This window comes from Cynocephalus volans, chromosome 16, assembly GCF_027409185.1.
Source record: "Cynocephalus volans isolate mCynVol1 chromosome 16, mCynVol1.pri, whole genome shotgun sequence".
Taxonomy (NCBI): domain Eukaryota; kingdom Metazoa; phylum Chordata; class Mammalia; order Dermoptera; family Cynocephalidae; genus Cynocephalus; species Cynocephalus volans.
Genome location: NC_084475.1, coordinates 15,473,750 through 15,490,534, shown reverse-complemented (window position 1 = coordinate 15,490,534; position 16,785 = coordinate 15,473,750). Strand labels below are relative to the sequence as shown.

The following is a 16,785-nucleotide window of genomic DNA, read 5'->3' as shown; positions in this document are numbered from 1 at the left end:
GAGCCAAGTTCTGCTGCTGGTAAGCAGCTGAATTGGAATTCAGACCCCAGGCATTTTGGCTCCAGAGTCTGGAGTCTGGGCCACTGCCCCGCACTGTCTGTGTGAGGAGGACTGTGTGTGTGTGTGCGTGCTTGTACACACTCACAGGGACAATTAGCCTGTGTTTACCCACACTGGACTTACTATCTTTATTCTAGAGTCCTGGCAGCCCTCCCTCCAGAATATATCCTGAATCCCATCGTGTCTCATCATCACCATGGTTACCACCCTAATCCACCCAACCATTTGGTCCCCTGCCTGGTCTCCCGCTTTCATTCTCTGCCCTCGAGTCCATTCTCTTTCCAGTAGCCAGAGATGTCTTTTCAAAGCACAGGACTGATCACTCCCTGCTTATAATCTTCTGGTGGTTTCTTCCCCAACCTGCGAGGCCCCAGTGGAGCCTCGGGCCCCTGCTGGTGCCTTCGACTTCACGTACCTCCGCTCTCTCTCTCACTCACTCTGCTCCAGCCTTTCTTCTGTCCTAAATGATAAGGCTTGCTCCCTTCTCAGAGCATTGGCTCGTGCTGTTCCTTTTTTCTGGAATGTTCTTTCTGCAGATCTGTGAATAGTTCACTTCTTTTTATCATCACATCTCAGCTCAAATGTCACCTCTCAGAGAGGACTTCCTTGACCACCTTAGGGGAAGCAGCCCCTGTACCCACCTCCAATTTCTCTCTGTTTCGTTGCCCTATTTTATTTCCTTCATAGCATTTACTACTTTGTAAAATTACTTACTGACAGGTATGTGGGCTTATTATTTCCCCCTCTCCACTAAGCCTTATGCTTCCTGAAGGGGGTGGGGGGACTTTGTCTCATTCATTCCTGTAACCCCCGTGCTTATTAGTGTCTGCCATATGGTGGGTTCTTGAATGTATTTGTTGACTCAATGAATAAATAATGCAGATTGTTAAGACTTGGGAACACAGGACAAGCTCCCAGGAGCAGGGACAGCAGTGTCCATCATTCTAGGAAGGGAGTCCTGCAACCTAAGGAATTTTAGGATTGACTTCCTAGAAGCACAAAGTGGGGAGACTCTTTCTCCCCTCCTGAAAAATTGGGGAGAGGAGAGGAGCTGTGCTGTTCTCTGACTGGAGGACAAAGGTCTATTACTTCACTTTGACTTTGGGGGATGGATGTCGGGGATCAAAAGTCAGGGAAAGGCATCGTGGCTTGGGAAGAAATGACAAGCTATGCCTGAGGACCAGAAGCAAGTGACCCAGCAGGTGCAGGGGCCATGGAGGTGTGTAGTGGGCCATCATCAGTGTGTCCTTGGGTTTGCCTGACTTCTTACAGCTCTGGACACCCTAAGGGGGTCTGAGAGAGGTGGCCTTGGTGGATGGCTCCTGCTCCCTGTGCTCCCAAGATGATTTGCTAGAATCTCAAGAGCATTTCTCCTCGGTGGGAATTTGCAGAGCCCAGGCAAGCTGGAATATTCAGGAGCTCCTCATCTAAGCTGGTCAAGTCAGAGTGAGACTGTTTTTGACCCAGGCTGTTTTAAGACTTACAGAGCAAGAAATGCCTACGGAGAGATCCTTAAATGGAAAAGTTCAAAGCAGAGTAAAATTAGAGTGAGTCGAAGTATGAGACTAAGTATAAGAATGAAAACCATACCATAAAGCCTTGGGCTGATGCATCCCTGTGCTGTTTTAGCTATTGTGCATATAGTGGCTTTATTTCTGAGCTTACTTGAGCAGCCAGCACCAAACAGAATGTATGAGCACATGCTTATGTTGGGTAGTAAGGAATTCATCTTTTCTGGTAATATATGATCACAGATCTTAGTGAAGATTATTGCCATGACCCTTCTGACATAAATCTAGAAACACAGGGAATGCTAGAATTTAGCTCAGTTTGGTGTGGCTGGAAGGATCTGGCTGCTCTTGCAGTCAGTTTCATAGCTGGACAGAGTAGATTTCTGATTGACAGTCCTGATGGGAAGGGTCTAGGTTCTTTACCAGTTGGGTTATGACTACAGGAGTCAGCTGCTAATACCGCCCACTTTGTTCAAGCCTGAGCTAGAGTCTAGAGGAGCTGGGAAAGTTGGGCTAGATGGGGGAGGCAGATCTGTGTAAGAAGTTCGAAAGGAAATCGTTTCATAATGTTTACAGATTTGCCTCAGCTGTGTCTGGCTTCTCCGCAAAGACTTTGCTAAGGCGGATTTTGGGCAGCTGGCAGGCACCTATATTGCAAGAGAGAGAATTCAGATACGGTTCCTCTAGTCTGAGTGAGGGTGGCATTTACTATCTTGTCGTATGGTTTCCAGGAAAGCACATTCTGCTATTACAAACTCCAAGATATTTAAGCACTCAGTTCTGATTGAGTGCCTTGTGATCTATAGCCCGTCTAAAGTTGCGGGGTCTCCCTCCTTTGGTTTTTGAATTATTCATATTTAAAGATTCCACTTGATAAAAATTGTAGGGTTTGACCAGTCTGCTTTCAAAAACTGTGTGAGTATCTTTGGCTTCTGGAAGACAGAGCCTTTTTGAGAGTCAGTTGAGGGAGGAAAAAATACTGGGCTGGAAACCTCTAAAATACACGATTAAGATAAATGTTGGACTGAAGAAAGGTTAAAAAGACTTCCCTTGCTAGACACCTTGAAAAATAAAGTTCATAGCTGCTTAGCCTTGGAAGGGCCAGACTGCTGGAATTGTTTGATTTTATGTAGCAATAAGTTTTTAGATTGGGAGGGACAGATGCAGTGGTCAGCCTTTTATTTACCAAGTAGGTGCATTCTTATCCAATGTAATTGGAATTGGCAATTAGTAAGTTCATTGAAAATTGTTGTTAAATCAGAAAATCATAAAAGAGATATATTCTGTCTTTAAATATTTCATTTTGACCCCAAATATCTAAATGTGTAGTAATTTGCTAGTGCATTGATGTAGACAGTCCTAAGGACTTTTCTTTGCTGTGGGTCTGCAGAAAGACAGGGGTCATTGCCTTTCCTGCACAGACCACACACATGTTGTAATATTGTTTTGGAGTTTCAGTTTCTTTAACATGAAGCAAGAAATTCTAGACACCTATGAAGCAATCTGATTGCAAAATCCTTCTTCATTTTTATGTTTTTCCTCCCTATATTTTATAGTTCTCTCACGCATTCCCAATTTGACAGCATTTTTTTTTTTAATGACATGCTTTCATGGAGTCTTTCCAAAGCATTTGAGTTAGTTTTTGTAGAAATGAGTTTTTTTTTGTTTACACTCTTATTTCATTGATTAATATTCTTTTCTGTTACTCTATTAGTTTATGAATGAATTAATTCAATCACATCATTATAGTTAACATGTATGACCAGCATAAACACACTGGGGCCCAAACACAGCAGACCCTCGTTAACTAGCCACTGCAACAGGTGAGCGCAGAAGTGAGGGCCCTTCTCGAGAAGAACCTGCCAGTGTGGGTGGTCACTGCACCACAGGCACGTGGTCAGCATGTTTCACCAAGAGACTAAAGGGTATTTGTTGATCTAGTAAGTTGGTTAAGTGAGGGATTGGTTAAGAAAACTTCTATGAACCCATCTGTTATCACCATAATTTCATAAAAGAAAGGACATTTGAGCACCCAACTCTCAGAATAATAGTGTTTCCCAAGAAAGGGCACTTGGTGATTTTATGCCAACATCTCTTTACGTGTGTGTGTAATTTCCTACAAATCGATTGATGCTCTGGCAAGGGCTGGTGCTTACACATCAACTGAGAATTGGCAGCCATTGATCTGGTTCACATCGATTCTCTAGACATGGTCCTCTCTACCATGTCCTGGTGTTGTCTAGCTTCCTGTTTGTCCGGACACTGACTAAGGGTGTCACTCAGGAGGGACCCCGTGGTCCTCTATCGGTTGTGAAAGGGCCCCTTCAGTCAGATTCCTGCTGCCCTGCACAAATCCCTTCCCCACAGGAGTCCACTGTGACCAGCCCTCACATGGCTCTGTCTTGAGGGTTTGCAGTTTCTGCATCAAGAAAGGATGACTGACTCACTCGTGCTGCTGAAGTTCCCTCTGGGTATAGGGTCTCAGAATAAAGGAGGGGAACACTGTTCCCCAGGGTCGGAAGGAAAAAAGAGACATCATGAACCCCCGTGTGATAGAAAACCTACTATTAGCAGAGCAAAGCCTCTTCTTATTTTATTATTATTTGTCTCTCCCAATAAAACCATGAACCAATGCACAGTCGGTTTGTGTTATTTAAGGATCTGGTGATTGGTTTGTCACTCAGCAGCCACATTGTTTTTCCTTGCTGGCATTTCCAAGCAGAATGCTGTCCTCGATCAAGGACGCTGAGAGTTTCTGCCACAGGGAAGCAATGGGTCACCCCCTGGTCTCAGCCACAGTGCTCAGCCCCTGCCATCTGGTCACTGGAAGGAGCTGCAAAATTCACGCCGTCTACTCATTCTGAAACCTCACACAGCCTTTGCAAAGGCAGAAGGACTAAGTCCCAGAGACTTTGTGTCCTCATATTGAAATGCCCTTTTGTCTGGCAGGTGGCAAGTGAAAATAGAACCAGTGGAGAGGTGGTTAAAGTACTTTGTCTTAAAATACAATAAGACATGAGAGCAGACATGAGAGAAAGAGGAGGGGAGGCAAAGGTGATTCCACCCAGGAGCGATGTCGGTGTCAGTAAATCTTGGCTTGATTTCCTGAGCTTATTATCCTGCAGTTGGGTTTTGATGGAGGCAAATCCCCAGGGGATACTGTCATTGGCTCCTCTGCTCCTGAGACCCAATTAAGGGTGACTCATTGCATTTAGGCCTGTCTTATCTGAGCGGCTCTGAAGGCAGCGTCTTGAATTGCCTTGTGAATGAATGTCCCTCATTGGCATGGATTTCCATTTGGTGTTTGTCCTGGGCTAGGCTGAGAGTGTTACCAGGGTTCCATTAGAATTTTGGGAGGTCAGTGACAGAAGAGGTTTGGGCGAACTTCCAGTCCAAGCCTTTCTTTCCCTGAGGGCCCTGGGGGTCAAGGGAGGGATGTCCACTGTAATGATGGGAAGAGTTGGGGTCTGCAGTCAGAGCCCTGGTTGGGGTTCTGTCTTTTATCGCCTGCTGAGTGGCCTTGGACAATCACTGAATGTCCCTCAGGGTCTGTTTCCTCCTCTGCAAAATGTGTGTAACCAAAAGTGCTATATGGTTGTGATTTCAAAGTCAGCAAAGTAACCTTCTGTCCTGCCGATATTTCTCAAAGTGGATCCCAGCTACCCATGGTAGGTCCCTCAGGAGCTACTGCACACATCTTCTCTCATGTCCTGACCAGCCCCTGTCCTATTTACTACCTGTCCTGACCACCAGCTGTCTTATCCACCACCTGCTCTGACCACTCCCTGCCCTATCCCCCCCTTTCTTGTCTACCCCGTCTTGTCCACCTCCTGTCCTGTCCACCACCTGTCCTGACCTCCTCTTGCCCTGTCCATCCCCTCTCCTGACCAACACCTGTACCATTCACTACCTGTCCTGACCACCCCCTGCCTTGTCTGCCACCTGCCATGACTACTCCCTGTCCCATCCACTATATTTTCTGTCCACCTCCTGCCCTGCCTGACCACCACCTGTACCACGTGTACCATGCACTACCTGTGGAGGTCTGGCTCCACAGCTCCAGTAAGCCAATCACTTTATAGGATGATATCAGTTCATTTCCTAAGTCTGGTTATTAATAACCTAAGTCTGGTTATTAATAACCTAAGTCTGGTTATTTAGTCTTAACTGACACCATGTGTGGGACACAAAGAGCCCAGTTCGGGTGGGACAGTGATGAGTTCCATTCATTTATTTTTCTGTCAGTGCTCATTAAAGATCTAAGACTGTGGGGACCCAGCCTCGCTCAGGACTATATGGGACGTCTTTGTTTGTGCATGACTGGCCTACAGCTAACACCACCCCCATTTTTCTTGGGAACCACTCTCTTCCTCCCTTGAGCCACGAGGCTTGGGCGGGACCGGCTGCATCTGCAGGTGGCATGTGATGCAACCTCAAGCTGTTCACCGTATTCCATCCCCTGGCCGCGGTGACTGGTTCAAGGATGGGCATGTGACCATTTCAGTCTCCCGTGAGCATTCGATCCAGGACCTTAGCTGAATCTAGGAGCTGTCAGGATGTGTTCCTGAAGCTGCTGGTGATCATGGGGCCCCAGGAGGAACTGCCTACCTGTGAATGAAGCCAAGCCAGAGGGAAGACCGTCGAGAGACTGAGAGAGTGGGACTGAGGTCACTGTGAGTCTCCAGTGCCATCTGAGCTGGGCATCAGCAGCACCCCGGGGCTTCTCAGGTGTACGGGCCAATGAGTTCTCTTTTTGCCCAAGCCAGTTTGAATTGGGTTTTATAATTGGCAATCAAAAGGGTCCTGACTACAAGAGTTCCCCTTTTACAGTCAATAATAATGCCTGTGCTGCTTATGCTCAGTGCTGTAGAAATCAGATGAGATAATTTATGTGCAAGTGCTGTGCAAATTGTAAAGGCTCTTTGAATGGAATGACCAAGGATTCATTAATGGCAGAGCCACGACAAAAGCCCAGCTTTATGAAGCCCCAAGCCCAGTTCTCTTTCTTTGCTAATGAGCTACCTCTTGCCCTAGGAAAATCAGTGAGCAGGGGAGGGGATGGACATGCCAAGTGATGAGCAGGACAGGTGGTGGTCATGATGGGGGTGGACAGGGCAGGACAGGTGGTGGTCATGATGGGGGTGGACAGGGCAGGACAGGTGGTGGTCAGAACAGGTAGTGGATAGAACAGGTAGTGGTCAGGGCAGGAGGCAGATGGAAAAGGTGGTGAACAGAGCAGGTGGTGGTCAGGCTTGTGATGGACAGGCAGGTGGTGGCCCAGAGCCATCCTGGCCTTCAGAGGGGGGTCCCCTCCTGGACCTGTGGATTTCACAGCCACTCAGACCAGTCACTCAGTCAGGACCCTCAACTTGGCAGCCATAGAGAACTACAGGCATTTGACCTGGTCCCTGAGGGCCCAGCTTCCCACCACATGAGACCAGAGGCCCCTGACCTTTAAGGTGTCTTCATGGGCACTATGGTCTATGTGTCACATTAGTCTGAAGTCTGACATGGCCTGAATCATCTCTTATGTGCTGTCCCTCTGATCAACCAAGCTGGCTAGACTTAGCTTCGTGGGGAGTTGGGAATGGGTTTCATTCCTGGCACCTGGCATATGGTGCCCAGCAAATGTTTGCTGAATTGATTCTCAGATTCCCAGCCAGAAGTGTCAGATTTTGAGGAGGGCATGTGGAGAGGGATGGGGGTTGGGTATAAGGAAATGGCTCCAATCACCCTTTCACTCTTTCATGGTTCTCACTCCTGACATCCAAGTCCCTAAGGCCCTGACACAGGCACTGAGTGGGATGGAGGCAGGGATGTGAGATGACAGGTCTGGATATGGCTGATAGAGGTTTCTGATGAGAAAGCCTCCTCTTCCACCCTGGTCTGTAACCAGGTCAAGTCCAGGACATTCTCAAGCTCAAAGGCAAGTGGTACCTATGGCAATGCAGGAAATGTCGACCCGGAGATAATAGAATGCCTGACTCAAGCCACAGACAAACACAGCTGAGGGAGCCAAGGTCAGGGCGGGGAGGACCCAGGGGTAGGAGGGGATGAAGGGGCTGTCGATTGAGGCTAACATCAGTGCAGCCAGCTACCAACCACATCAGTCTGATAGCATTAAACATGTGAATCCTCCAAGTCTCTTTTTTTCCCTGAATTTTATGCTTAGCAAGCAGTCCCCTGATTATAACATGGCTTGGCATCTAGGGCAATGCATGAGTCTTGTGTGTGTGATTAACACAAGCCTGCCTGGAGGGATGGAGCCACTCTTGGGTGAGGGGGAAAACTGGGCTGCACACCCATGGCATCCACACACTGGACTGCTGTCAATACCCTGAAATAATGACGATCTGCCACCCCCTTGGCGAAGCCTCTCATCCCTCCTGACTCGATCTCTCTGCATCTCCATCCTGCTTGGATGTGACCTAAGTCAAGTTTCTTAATATTTCCATGCGTCAATTCACTCATCTGTAAAATGAGATTAAAATAGGGTTGTTGTAGAATTAAAGGAGTTAATAAACGTAAAGTGCTTAGGACAGGGCTTGTCACATCGTCTGCTGTAGTTCTTTGAATTTCTGCAATAGCAGCTGTGACCTTGAGCAAGTAACTTCATTTTTTACTCACTGGCCTCCGTTTTCCTATCTATAATATGGAATTAACAACATCTACTGGAAAAAGCATGTGGTAAGTATAAAGCGTCATAGCATATATTAAAGTTTTTTTTTTCTGTAAACAGTAAAATGCTACACAAATGAACTCTGCTTATTTTTTATCATTTAAACAATTATTAGTCTTACTGGGTCCCTCTAGATTATAATGCAGGGATGATTTTAATACTGCCCAGTTCATAACCTAATAAAAACTAAGAAGGGGACCCAGAAAAGAAGGAAGAATCTGGGTACAGACAGAAGTTGGGACTGTCCCCACGGAGAGGAGAAGGTGCTTGAGGGGCTGGAGTGGGCTCTGCCTCATCTGGACGGGTCTGTACGAGCAGACTTGTCCCCTTTCAAAGGTCACATGGCTTCTCAGTGTGAGCTTGGGGAGGGGCTGGAGGACGCAGGTGCTACCAGCTCCTGACTGTCCCCTGGGTTATTGCTCTGATACGTGACAGATCCAATTTTTAATAAACAGTATTGCTGGGGAGTGGTGTAGATGCAAAATTCAAATGGGTGAGGGGAGGGAGGAAAAAGAAGAGGGGAAAGATTTGCTTTGCTTTTAAAAGGCCTATAATTAAAGATAAGGAGAGACAGACAAGAATACATCATCACTGGACCTGCCTACGGCTTATGAGAGGAGGGCTGGTGTGTGTGTGTGTGGTGTGTGTAGAGTGTGTGTGTGTGTGTGTGTGTGTAGTGTGTGTGTGTGGTGTGTGTGGTGTGTGTGTGTGTGTGTTTGTGTGTGTGTGGTGTGTGTAGTGTGTGTGTGGTGTATGGTGTGAGTGTGTGTGGTGTGCATGTGTGTGTAGTGTGTGTGTGGTGTGTGTAGTGTGTGTGTGGTGTATGGTGTGAGTGTGCGTGGTGTGTGTGTGTGGTGTTTGTGTGTGTGTGTGGTGTATGGTGTGAGTGTGTGTGGTATGTGTGCGTGTTTGTGTGTGTGTGTGTGGTGTGTGTAGTGTGTGTGTGGTGTATGGTGTGAGTGTGTGTGGTGTGTGTGCGTGTGGTGTGTGTTTTTGTGTGTGTGTGGTGTGTGTAGTGTGTGTGTGGTGTATGGTGTGAGTGTGTGTGGTGTGCGTGGTGTGTGTGTGGTGTATGGTGTGTGTGTGTGCATGTGGTGTGTGTGTGTGTGGTGTATGGTGTGAGTGTGTGTGGTGTATGGTGTGAGTGTGTGTGGTGTGTATGTGAGTCATGTGTGTGGTGTGTGTAGTGTGTGTGTGTGTGTGTGTATGTGTGTGTGTGTGTATGTGTGCTAGTGGCAGCCAGGGCCGGAGGACTAGCAAGCTAGAGGAAATATGAGCTCAAACACAGCTTGGTTCAAGACACCTAAAAGTATCCCTGTGGCATTTGCAGAAGCACAAATTATTAAACAACATCCTTGTGTTAATGGGTAAAAACTATCTGCTAATAAACAGAAATACAAACAAGAAGGGAGGACACAGACCTTGGTGTCAAGGTCAGGAAGATAAGAGCCATCTGCTAGGGGAATTCTTGAGTGCTGCTGGTCTACCAGTTATTTTATTTTAGTGCACCACTTGGGACCTCGCTACCTTCAGGAGCAGCACGAGGCTCTGACTGGTGCTGTCAGTGAGGGGTTAAGATTTCCAGATTTGTTGTTTGCTGCTGGCTTGGAGCGCTCTCACTTGGCCCCAGAAAATCTCTGGTTGGCAGAGGGAGAATGTCCAGGGCTGTTCCCAGCTGGGAACCGCATTGCCTGAGCAAGTTAGCAAAGGAGCTGTGATCTCCATTCTCACTGGCAGGCTCTAAGGATGGTTTCTCTTGCCTGAAAAGGGGAGGAAGGAAGCAAGGAGCATGTTGGGATAAGTTTAGAGCCACTTCAAATGTCCAGTTCAACAATTCCTCAGCCTGGTGCTCACCTCTGGCTGTTTACTTCTAGCAAAGCTGGGTTTCCTGCCCTGAAAATGGAAAAAGTCAAAACCCCTCCCCAGAACAGCTTATGAGAGATCACTAGTGTACCAGCATGCGTGAATCTGACACTTGCTCACAAAAGGCCCAGGAACTACAAATTAGAGGGAAGAATGCTTAGGAGAAAAAAGCCTGAGGAGTTTGGAAAATGACTTAGAGATGTTGGACTGAGTCACCATCAACATTTCCTGCTGAGGGTATCCAAGAGAACCAGCCAGCACCACTCCCCAGGCCAGTGCCTGCTCCAGGGTCTGGCAGGACCGACCAATCAGCAAAAGGAGTCCCAGATGGCCCTGGTTGTCACTGATGTAATATACACTTCACTTATTTATCCATATGCCTTCAGAGCAAGCAAGAGAGGTCAGTGAGCAAGTGGAAACATTGCACAGGGAGCAGCTAGCCTTTCTTGGCTTTCTTACATGTTCCTGAGCTGAGAATGGAAATCTGGCAAGAACAGGAGCTAGTGCACTTGCTTTGAAAGTAAAATCTCTTCACCTACAGGGCATGGATCTTCCTGTAGATTTGGATTCTTTGACCACAAATTTGTGTTCTGTTAAGATTGTCTAATTGAAAAAAAAAAATGCTCCTGAGGGATAAAGAATGATAGAGGAAAACAGTATAGCAGGTTTATTTGTCTTTCTTTGGTCAAAGAAAGGATGATTTTCTGGCAGGAAAGGACAATGCTGTTGTGTCCAGACCCTTCTCTAGGATCAGTGGGTGACAGCCCCATGGGGGAGGGAGGCTGGTTGGTACATGGAACTCTGTCTTTCCTAGATGTCAACTTTTATCAGAGGCCATAAGTGAGAGAGGACATTTCAAACTGATGTCAGAAGCGACCCCTTCTTCCTGAGTCATCCCCCTGCATCTTCCTTAGAGCACTTCTGGGACCATGATTCATCCAAGTATTACACAGTATTATAGCCATTTGTGTGTGTGCCTTATAGGTACAGTCTTGTTGGAGGAAGGAAGCATTCCGTATGTGGTCTATAAATGTCCTGCCTAGTCCCTTACACTTTGGAAATGCTCAATGCATGTCTGATGAATGAAAAGATGAAACACGTGGACTAGTTGGAGAATGTGGAAGAAGGAAGTGTAGGACAAGTGCCAGAGAGGAGGGCAGGTGGTAGCGATGAGCATTGCCATTCATCTAGAAAAGGCGTTCGAGCAGAGTCAGAGGGAATGGAAGTACTTCGGAGGACAGAGACCTTTCCTCCTTAACTCCCTGATAATTTCCTTTATCTAACAAGGACCAAGCCCTGGATAAGTGGACAAATGACACTCTATGTCTTTCTGCCCCCTCATCTGTCTGAAGATGCTGCAGAGGAGACTGACTTTGGCCTAGTAATTGTTTGCTCCTCTTGCAACAAGATGGGAATGTGGGTGTTCACCAGAGAGCTGGTGATGGTGAACTGGAAACTAAGCACTTAACCGAAGTCCCTCTGTCCTGATTCACTAGATTCTGGGGCAAAAGCTCTACCCTCTCTGTTCATTTTCCCAGAGTTCAAGGTCAGGCCCTGCCACAACAAGAACTCAATCCATGGGCTGTTCCTGAGCCCCTAACTGGCATCATTGACCTCCATGGCTCTTGAGATTGGACCAGCAGCAAGAAAGGACTGACAGTTCTGAGAGGAAAAGAGCAGCAAGGTTGTTCATATGTTTTCAATTATTTAGTTGCATCAAATATTCAGATTTGTAAGAAGAGCAGACACTCTGCTTAAAGACTCCAATCATGTGATGGATGAACTCAATATTTCCAAGCAGTTCCCAGTTCCAGCTCACACTCCAGGAGTGCTCCCAGAGTTGCTGGGCTTCATCTGGGTCACCTTCCAACTTTTAGGACTAAAGTGCAAGTGCCATCCAATGCCAGTGATATTTGTCATATGTTTTTCATATAAGTGAATGTTTTTTTTAGAAAAGATGACCGGTAATGGGATCATAACCCTTGACTTGGTGTTGTCAGCACCACACTCACCCAGTGAGCTAACCGGCCATCCCCATATAGGGATCCTAACCCATGGCCTTGGTGTTATCAGCACCACACTCTTCCCAGTGAGCCATGGGCCAGCCCTCATATAAGTGAATTTTAATGAGAGGTTCCATTATGTTCCACACTTCACCTCCCAGAGAAAGGAGATATTCAGCATAGGAAATTAGGACTGGGATGTTTGCACAGGAGTCATGCTTTTTATATAGGTTGGATTTTGTGAGCTTATTCCCATGGGACTGTGCCTGTGAAGTGTGTGCATGGGGGGGGGGGTGTGTTTCTGAGGTGTGAACCTGCTGCTTTTCTCGCAAAGCTTCATCATTTTACGTGAGACTGAATGTGACGCCTATTAAAGTTGCTTTGGAGCCTAAGATGTGTGACCTAATAAAAATCACTATTTATTGAATGCTTCCTATATTCCAGAGATTACATGTATGTTTTACATACTATTACCTAACAATCTTACTCAAAAAACAATAAGCCAGCTATTATTATTCCTACTTTATAGCTAAGAAAAGTAAGACTCATAGACATTGCTGAAAGTTACATCAAAGTCTGGCTGATTCTAAGCCTGGGGTTTCTTTCCATCATACTAGATAACAATATCTCTTATCTGGCACATTTCTAGGACTGTCCTACACAAAATTTAGCTGCCTGTCAAACATTAGATGATACTTCTTCCTCTATAATGGTAACCTCTGGGGTGGACGCGGGGAGGGTGCATTGGAGGGGGAACATGGGGGTTTCTGAGAAGATGGCAATGTTTTTCATTCTGGTAGTGGCTGTACAAGTATGTCTACTTTGTGACAATCCATTAAGATGTACACATAAGATTTGGGCTTTTCTTATGTTTTTTATATTTCAATAAAAAGTATATTTAAAAAATCCTCATTCAGCAACTAATGTTGAGGGTAGCCCCACCTCCCATGGCCAATATGTTCTAAAGGAATTCTTTGGACTCTAACTATAGAAAACTTAAAAATAATGCAAATATGTTGATACCCTGACCCTTTACAAAAATGTTTTTAAGTGGGCCACAATAAAAAATCATGCACAATCATAAAATAATATTAGGAGGACATTATCAGCACTATGTAAAAAGGAAAACTTCCCTTACATACTTATGTCATTCTGTTGGGCCCTGCCTCCAAGGTGCTCACCACCAACCTGAAAAGAGCACGCATTTACTAGTAGTAAATAAACATATGTCTTCAAATATTTTGGAACCTGTAGGAACAGAATCTCTTTCAATTTAGTGATCAATAAACCCAACGGAAGTGAAAATTTTCATGGGCTACATTCTACATATCATGTGTGGGTACTTGAGGTAGGAAAGACCACATCTGATGAAGAATTTGAAAAATCTGACCTCCAAATCTTAAAGCTTTCAAAATGAATATTTATATCTTAATAAGATGGTTTCAACTTAGAGACCCATATATCTAGTAACCAGGATGATTTTATAATTTATTTGTAATTCTGTTCCCTCGCTTGCATGCACTTTCTACTGGGGCTAGATTCACAGCCTAAAAGAAAACAGATCTTATTCTAGTTTAATTTAAACTGTTATGATTTTTAAAACTTCCAGACTGGGGGAAATTGCTGTAAAATTTTATTCTTCTCTGTACCCTGAGGTTTTAGGGATCTGAGGGGAGGAGTCACATGGACTACTCAGATCTACAGACCTGTTTCCTTCATAGTTGATTTTCTTTCCTTTGTGTCAGTAATAACCAGCATGGCACAGAGCCATGCATCTGAAACTTTGTTGTTCATATTTATTTCCTAGGAATCTTGTTAAAATGCAGATTCAGATTCAGCAGTCCTGGGCAGGGCCTGGTAGTCAAAATTTCTAAAAAGCTCACAGGTGAAGCTAATGCTGCTGGTCCATGGACCCCTCTTTGATAAGTTTAATAAAGGTTTAGAGAAAAGAGTACTAGACTTGGAGTCTTAATTCCTGGCTTTCAGTACCAACTCTGCCATTTACCAGCTTGTTTTGTGGGACGGGTCACTTTGTCTCTCTGGACTTTTGTTTCCTCAAGTATAAACTGTAATAGAGGAGGAGAGTGGATCAGGTTATTTCAAAGCTTGCATCCATAGACTTCTGAGTGCTATATTGATTTTTAAAAACTTCGAGAATAGTCCTTTCAGGGGACTAACAGATAAGCTTGTATTAGCAAAGTAGGAAGTATAAGGCCTTGAGTAGGACATGGCCAAGCCAGGAAAGGGATGGGGCACAATAATATCTTATAGCAAATATAAGGCTATAAGTCTTTCAAAATGACGAATTTTGGATTAAAAAATGTTACCTAGAGAGAGGCTGCTACTTTTCCCAACATCCACTTCAGGAGACCTACATTACTGAGAATCGAGTTGCATAAGTAACTTGAATGAGGGAAACAACGGATGTGTTAGAGCTTTGAAATAAGCAAGCTCTTTCAGGAGGCTATGAGTGAGTCATGGCTGGAGGGCAGCTTTCTGGAGCCACGAGGGAGTCTGGTTTGGAAACAACAGTTTATCTCTGCTGCAGATCGTTTCTATGTCTATTTTCAGCCAAATTGGTCAGGGATCCAGGTCTTTGGCCACTGTTACCAAGACCCTACGGGGCTGGAGCTTGTGAAGCACTGGTGGGAAGACACAATCATCCTCCCACAATGGTTAGGGAGAGCTCAGGTGCTGAACGACATACACGGGAGTTCAAACGGGCGAGGGGCAGGAGAGAGGGAGTGAGAAAGGGACACAGGTGATCTAACTGAATGGATGAAGCTCGTGACAACCTGAACCTCTGGTGGCTCCCCCCTCTCCCTCTCCTTTCGCAGCCAGGCAAAGAGAGGAGAACGGAGAAAACTCCTGCGGAGTCCTCTCCCAGCTTTGGGATGGAGTCATGCAGATTTTTACCTTATGCAGGACATGTTCGTTGAAGTCAGAGCCAGCTCCCCCCTGGTAGGAGTCGGGTCTCTGCAGGTCCATACCCGGCTCGGAGCTCGCTGCTTCCTGGTCTCCCAGTGCTCTGCGTCAGCGCTCCCAGAAGCTCGGTCCGGGCTCCGCTGGGTGCGGCGGGCTCCGGTGTGAGGCCCGCGGGTCCGGCTGCATCCGTGTTCAGCACTGGACAGCTCCCGCGGCGTTTCAGCACCAGGAACAGCGACTCCGCCCTTGAGCGCCTGGGACCAGAGTTCTGAGAGCCCGTCCGCTCCGAATCCCCTGTCTCGTGACTCCAGGATGCTGGGAGGTGCACAGGGTTCGAGTCTAGCTGGGGGTCCGTGCGTATCTCATTCAGCTACCGGACTCCGGAGCCTCAGTGAGCCGGCTGCGTTCTCAGGGCACTGCAGTCCTGGGAGCTTCCCGTTCTTAATACTCAGTGAATGAGCATCCCCGTCGCCGCATATGCAGCTCAGCTCCCCTCCGGCGTTTGCAGAGGCGAAGTCCTGCGACGCTAAAGCCGCTTCTCTTTTAGTTGCTGGACAGTTCCCTCCAGTGTGAGACAATTAGCCGTTCTAAGCCTGAGGTCGACAGATGGTGGGTCTTAGGGGTCCCTGAAGTCCCCGAAATACTATGCAAAATTCTCCTTAACCGCATTTTCCTAGGGAGAGGGTCCAGAGCTTTAATTATACTTTCTACGGTGCATAGAACCCCCAAAAGTTAAGAAGAATTTGCTTAGGACTGGCAGGATGCTGGTTTGGTTAAGAGCACAGGTTCCAGAATTTAAATCTTGCCTCTGAAAATGATTTGTTGTGTAACCTTGGGCAAGTTACTTAATCTCTCCTAAGGGTCCACAAAATGGAGATAATAATAGTACCTACCTCCTGATGTTCTTCTGAGGATTTAATGAGTTCATTCATGTAAAGGGCCTAGAACAGTGCCTGGCATGTACTAAGAACTCAATACACGTGAGATATTGTGCTCTCTGGGCAAGGGGTTGGGGAACTCTGAATACTTCAGATTGGGGAATCCTGCTGCTGAGACCTTCCATTGTCACAGTTGCATCACCACCTGGAATAGGAGAGCACGCACTGACCACCATGGGAATTGGGGCTGAGGCTGTGGTCTTGGGGGTTATCTCCATATGATGACTCTGGTATTTAGCAGGGCAACTACCTCATTAAGAACAAGTCTTATCACCACCGGTCCTTGGAGTCAATATCAACACGGAGGGAAAGAGCCAGCCTTAGGGTTAGAACGGTGCATTTTACTCCTGGGTTTCAATCCTTTCTTGGCTGCGTTGCCTTGGCTAAATCACTTATGTTCTCTGGGACTGCTTATGTTTTCTCAGCTGTAAAGTAGGTAGAGAAATCTCTACCTACCTTATTGGGATTTTGTAAAGAGAAAAACAATGCATGTAAAAATCTTTTCTTTTCAACTGAAAAGCAAATTTCATTTACAATGTGTTATTATCTTTGGAATCTCTATACTGTAGATACTCAACAAATATTGATTAAATGAACAAAGCCAGGGAGCCAGTGTTTGTGTGTATGAGATTCTCACTAGGCCTATGGTGGGGTTTTTAACCTGAGGTTAATAAATGGACTTTAGTGGAGCTGTGAAATGTTGAAAACATTATAGAAGTTTCATTTGTTTATATATTTTTTGGCAGCTAGCTGGTACAGGGATCTGAACCTGTGACCTTGGTGTTATAATGCTGTGCTCTGACCGA

At 46.1% G+C, this 16,785-nt stretch overlaps 1 protein-coding gene across 1 annotated transcript in view; it reads right to left on the bottom strand.

Moving 5' to 3' along the window:
* RAB37 (RAB37, member RAS oncogene family) overlaps positions 1-15,104 on the bottom strand; it is a 58,695-nt gene extending 43,591 nt beyond the window's left edge. Inside the window, exon 1 of the mRNA XM_063081197.1 lies at positions 15,033-15,104. Within this exon, the coding sequence (XP_062937267.1) occupies positions 15,033-15,104 (72 nt within the window). The remainder of the gene's footprint in view (positions 1-15,032) is intronic.
* Positions 15,105-16,785: the final 1,681 nt, after the last annotated feature.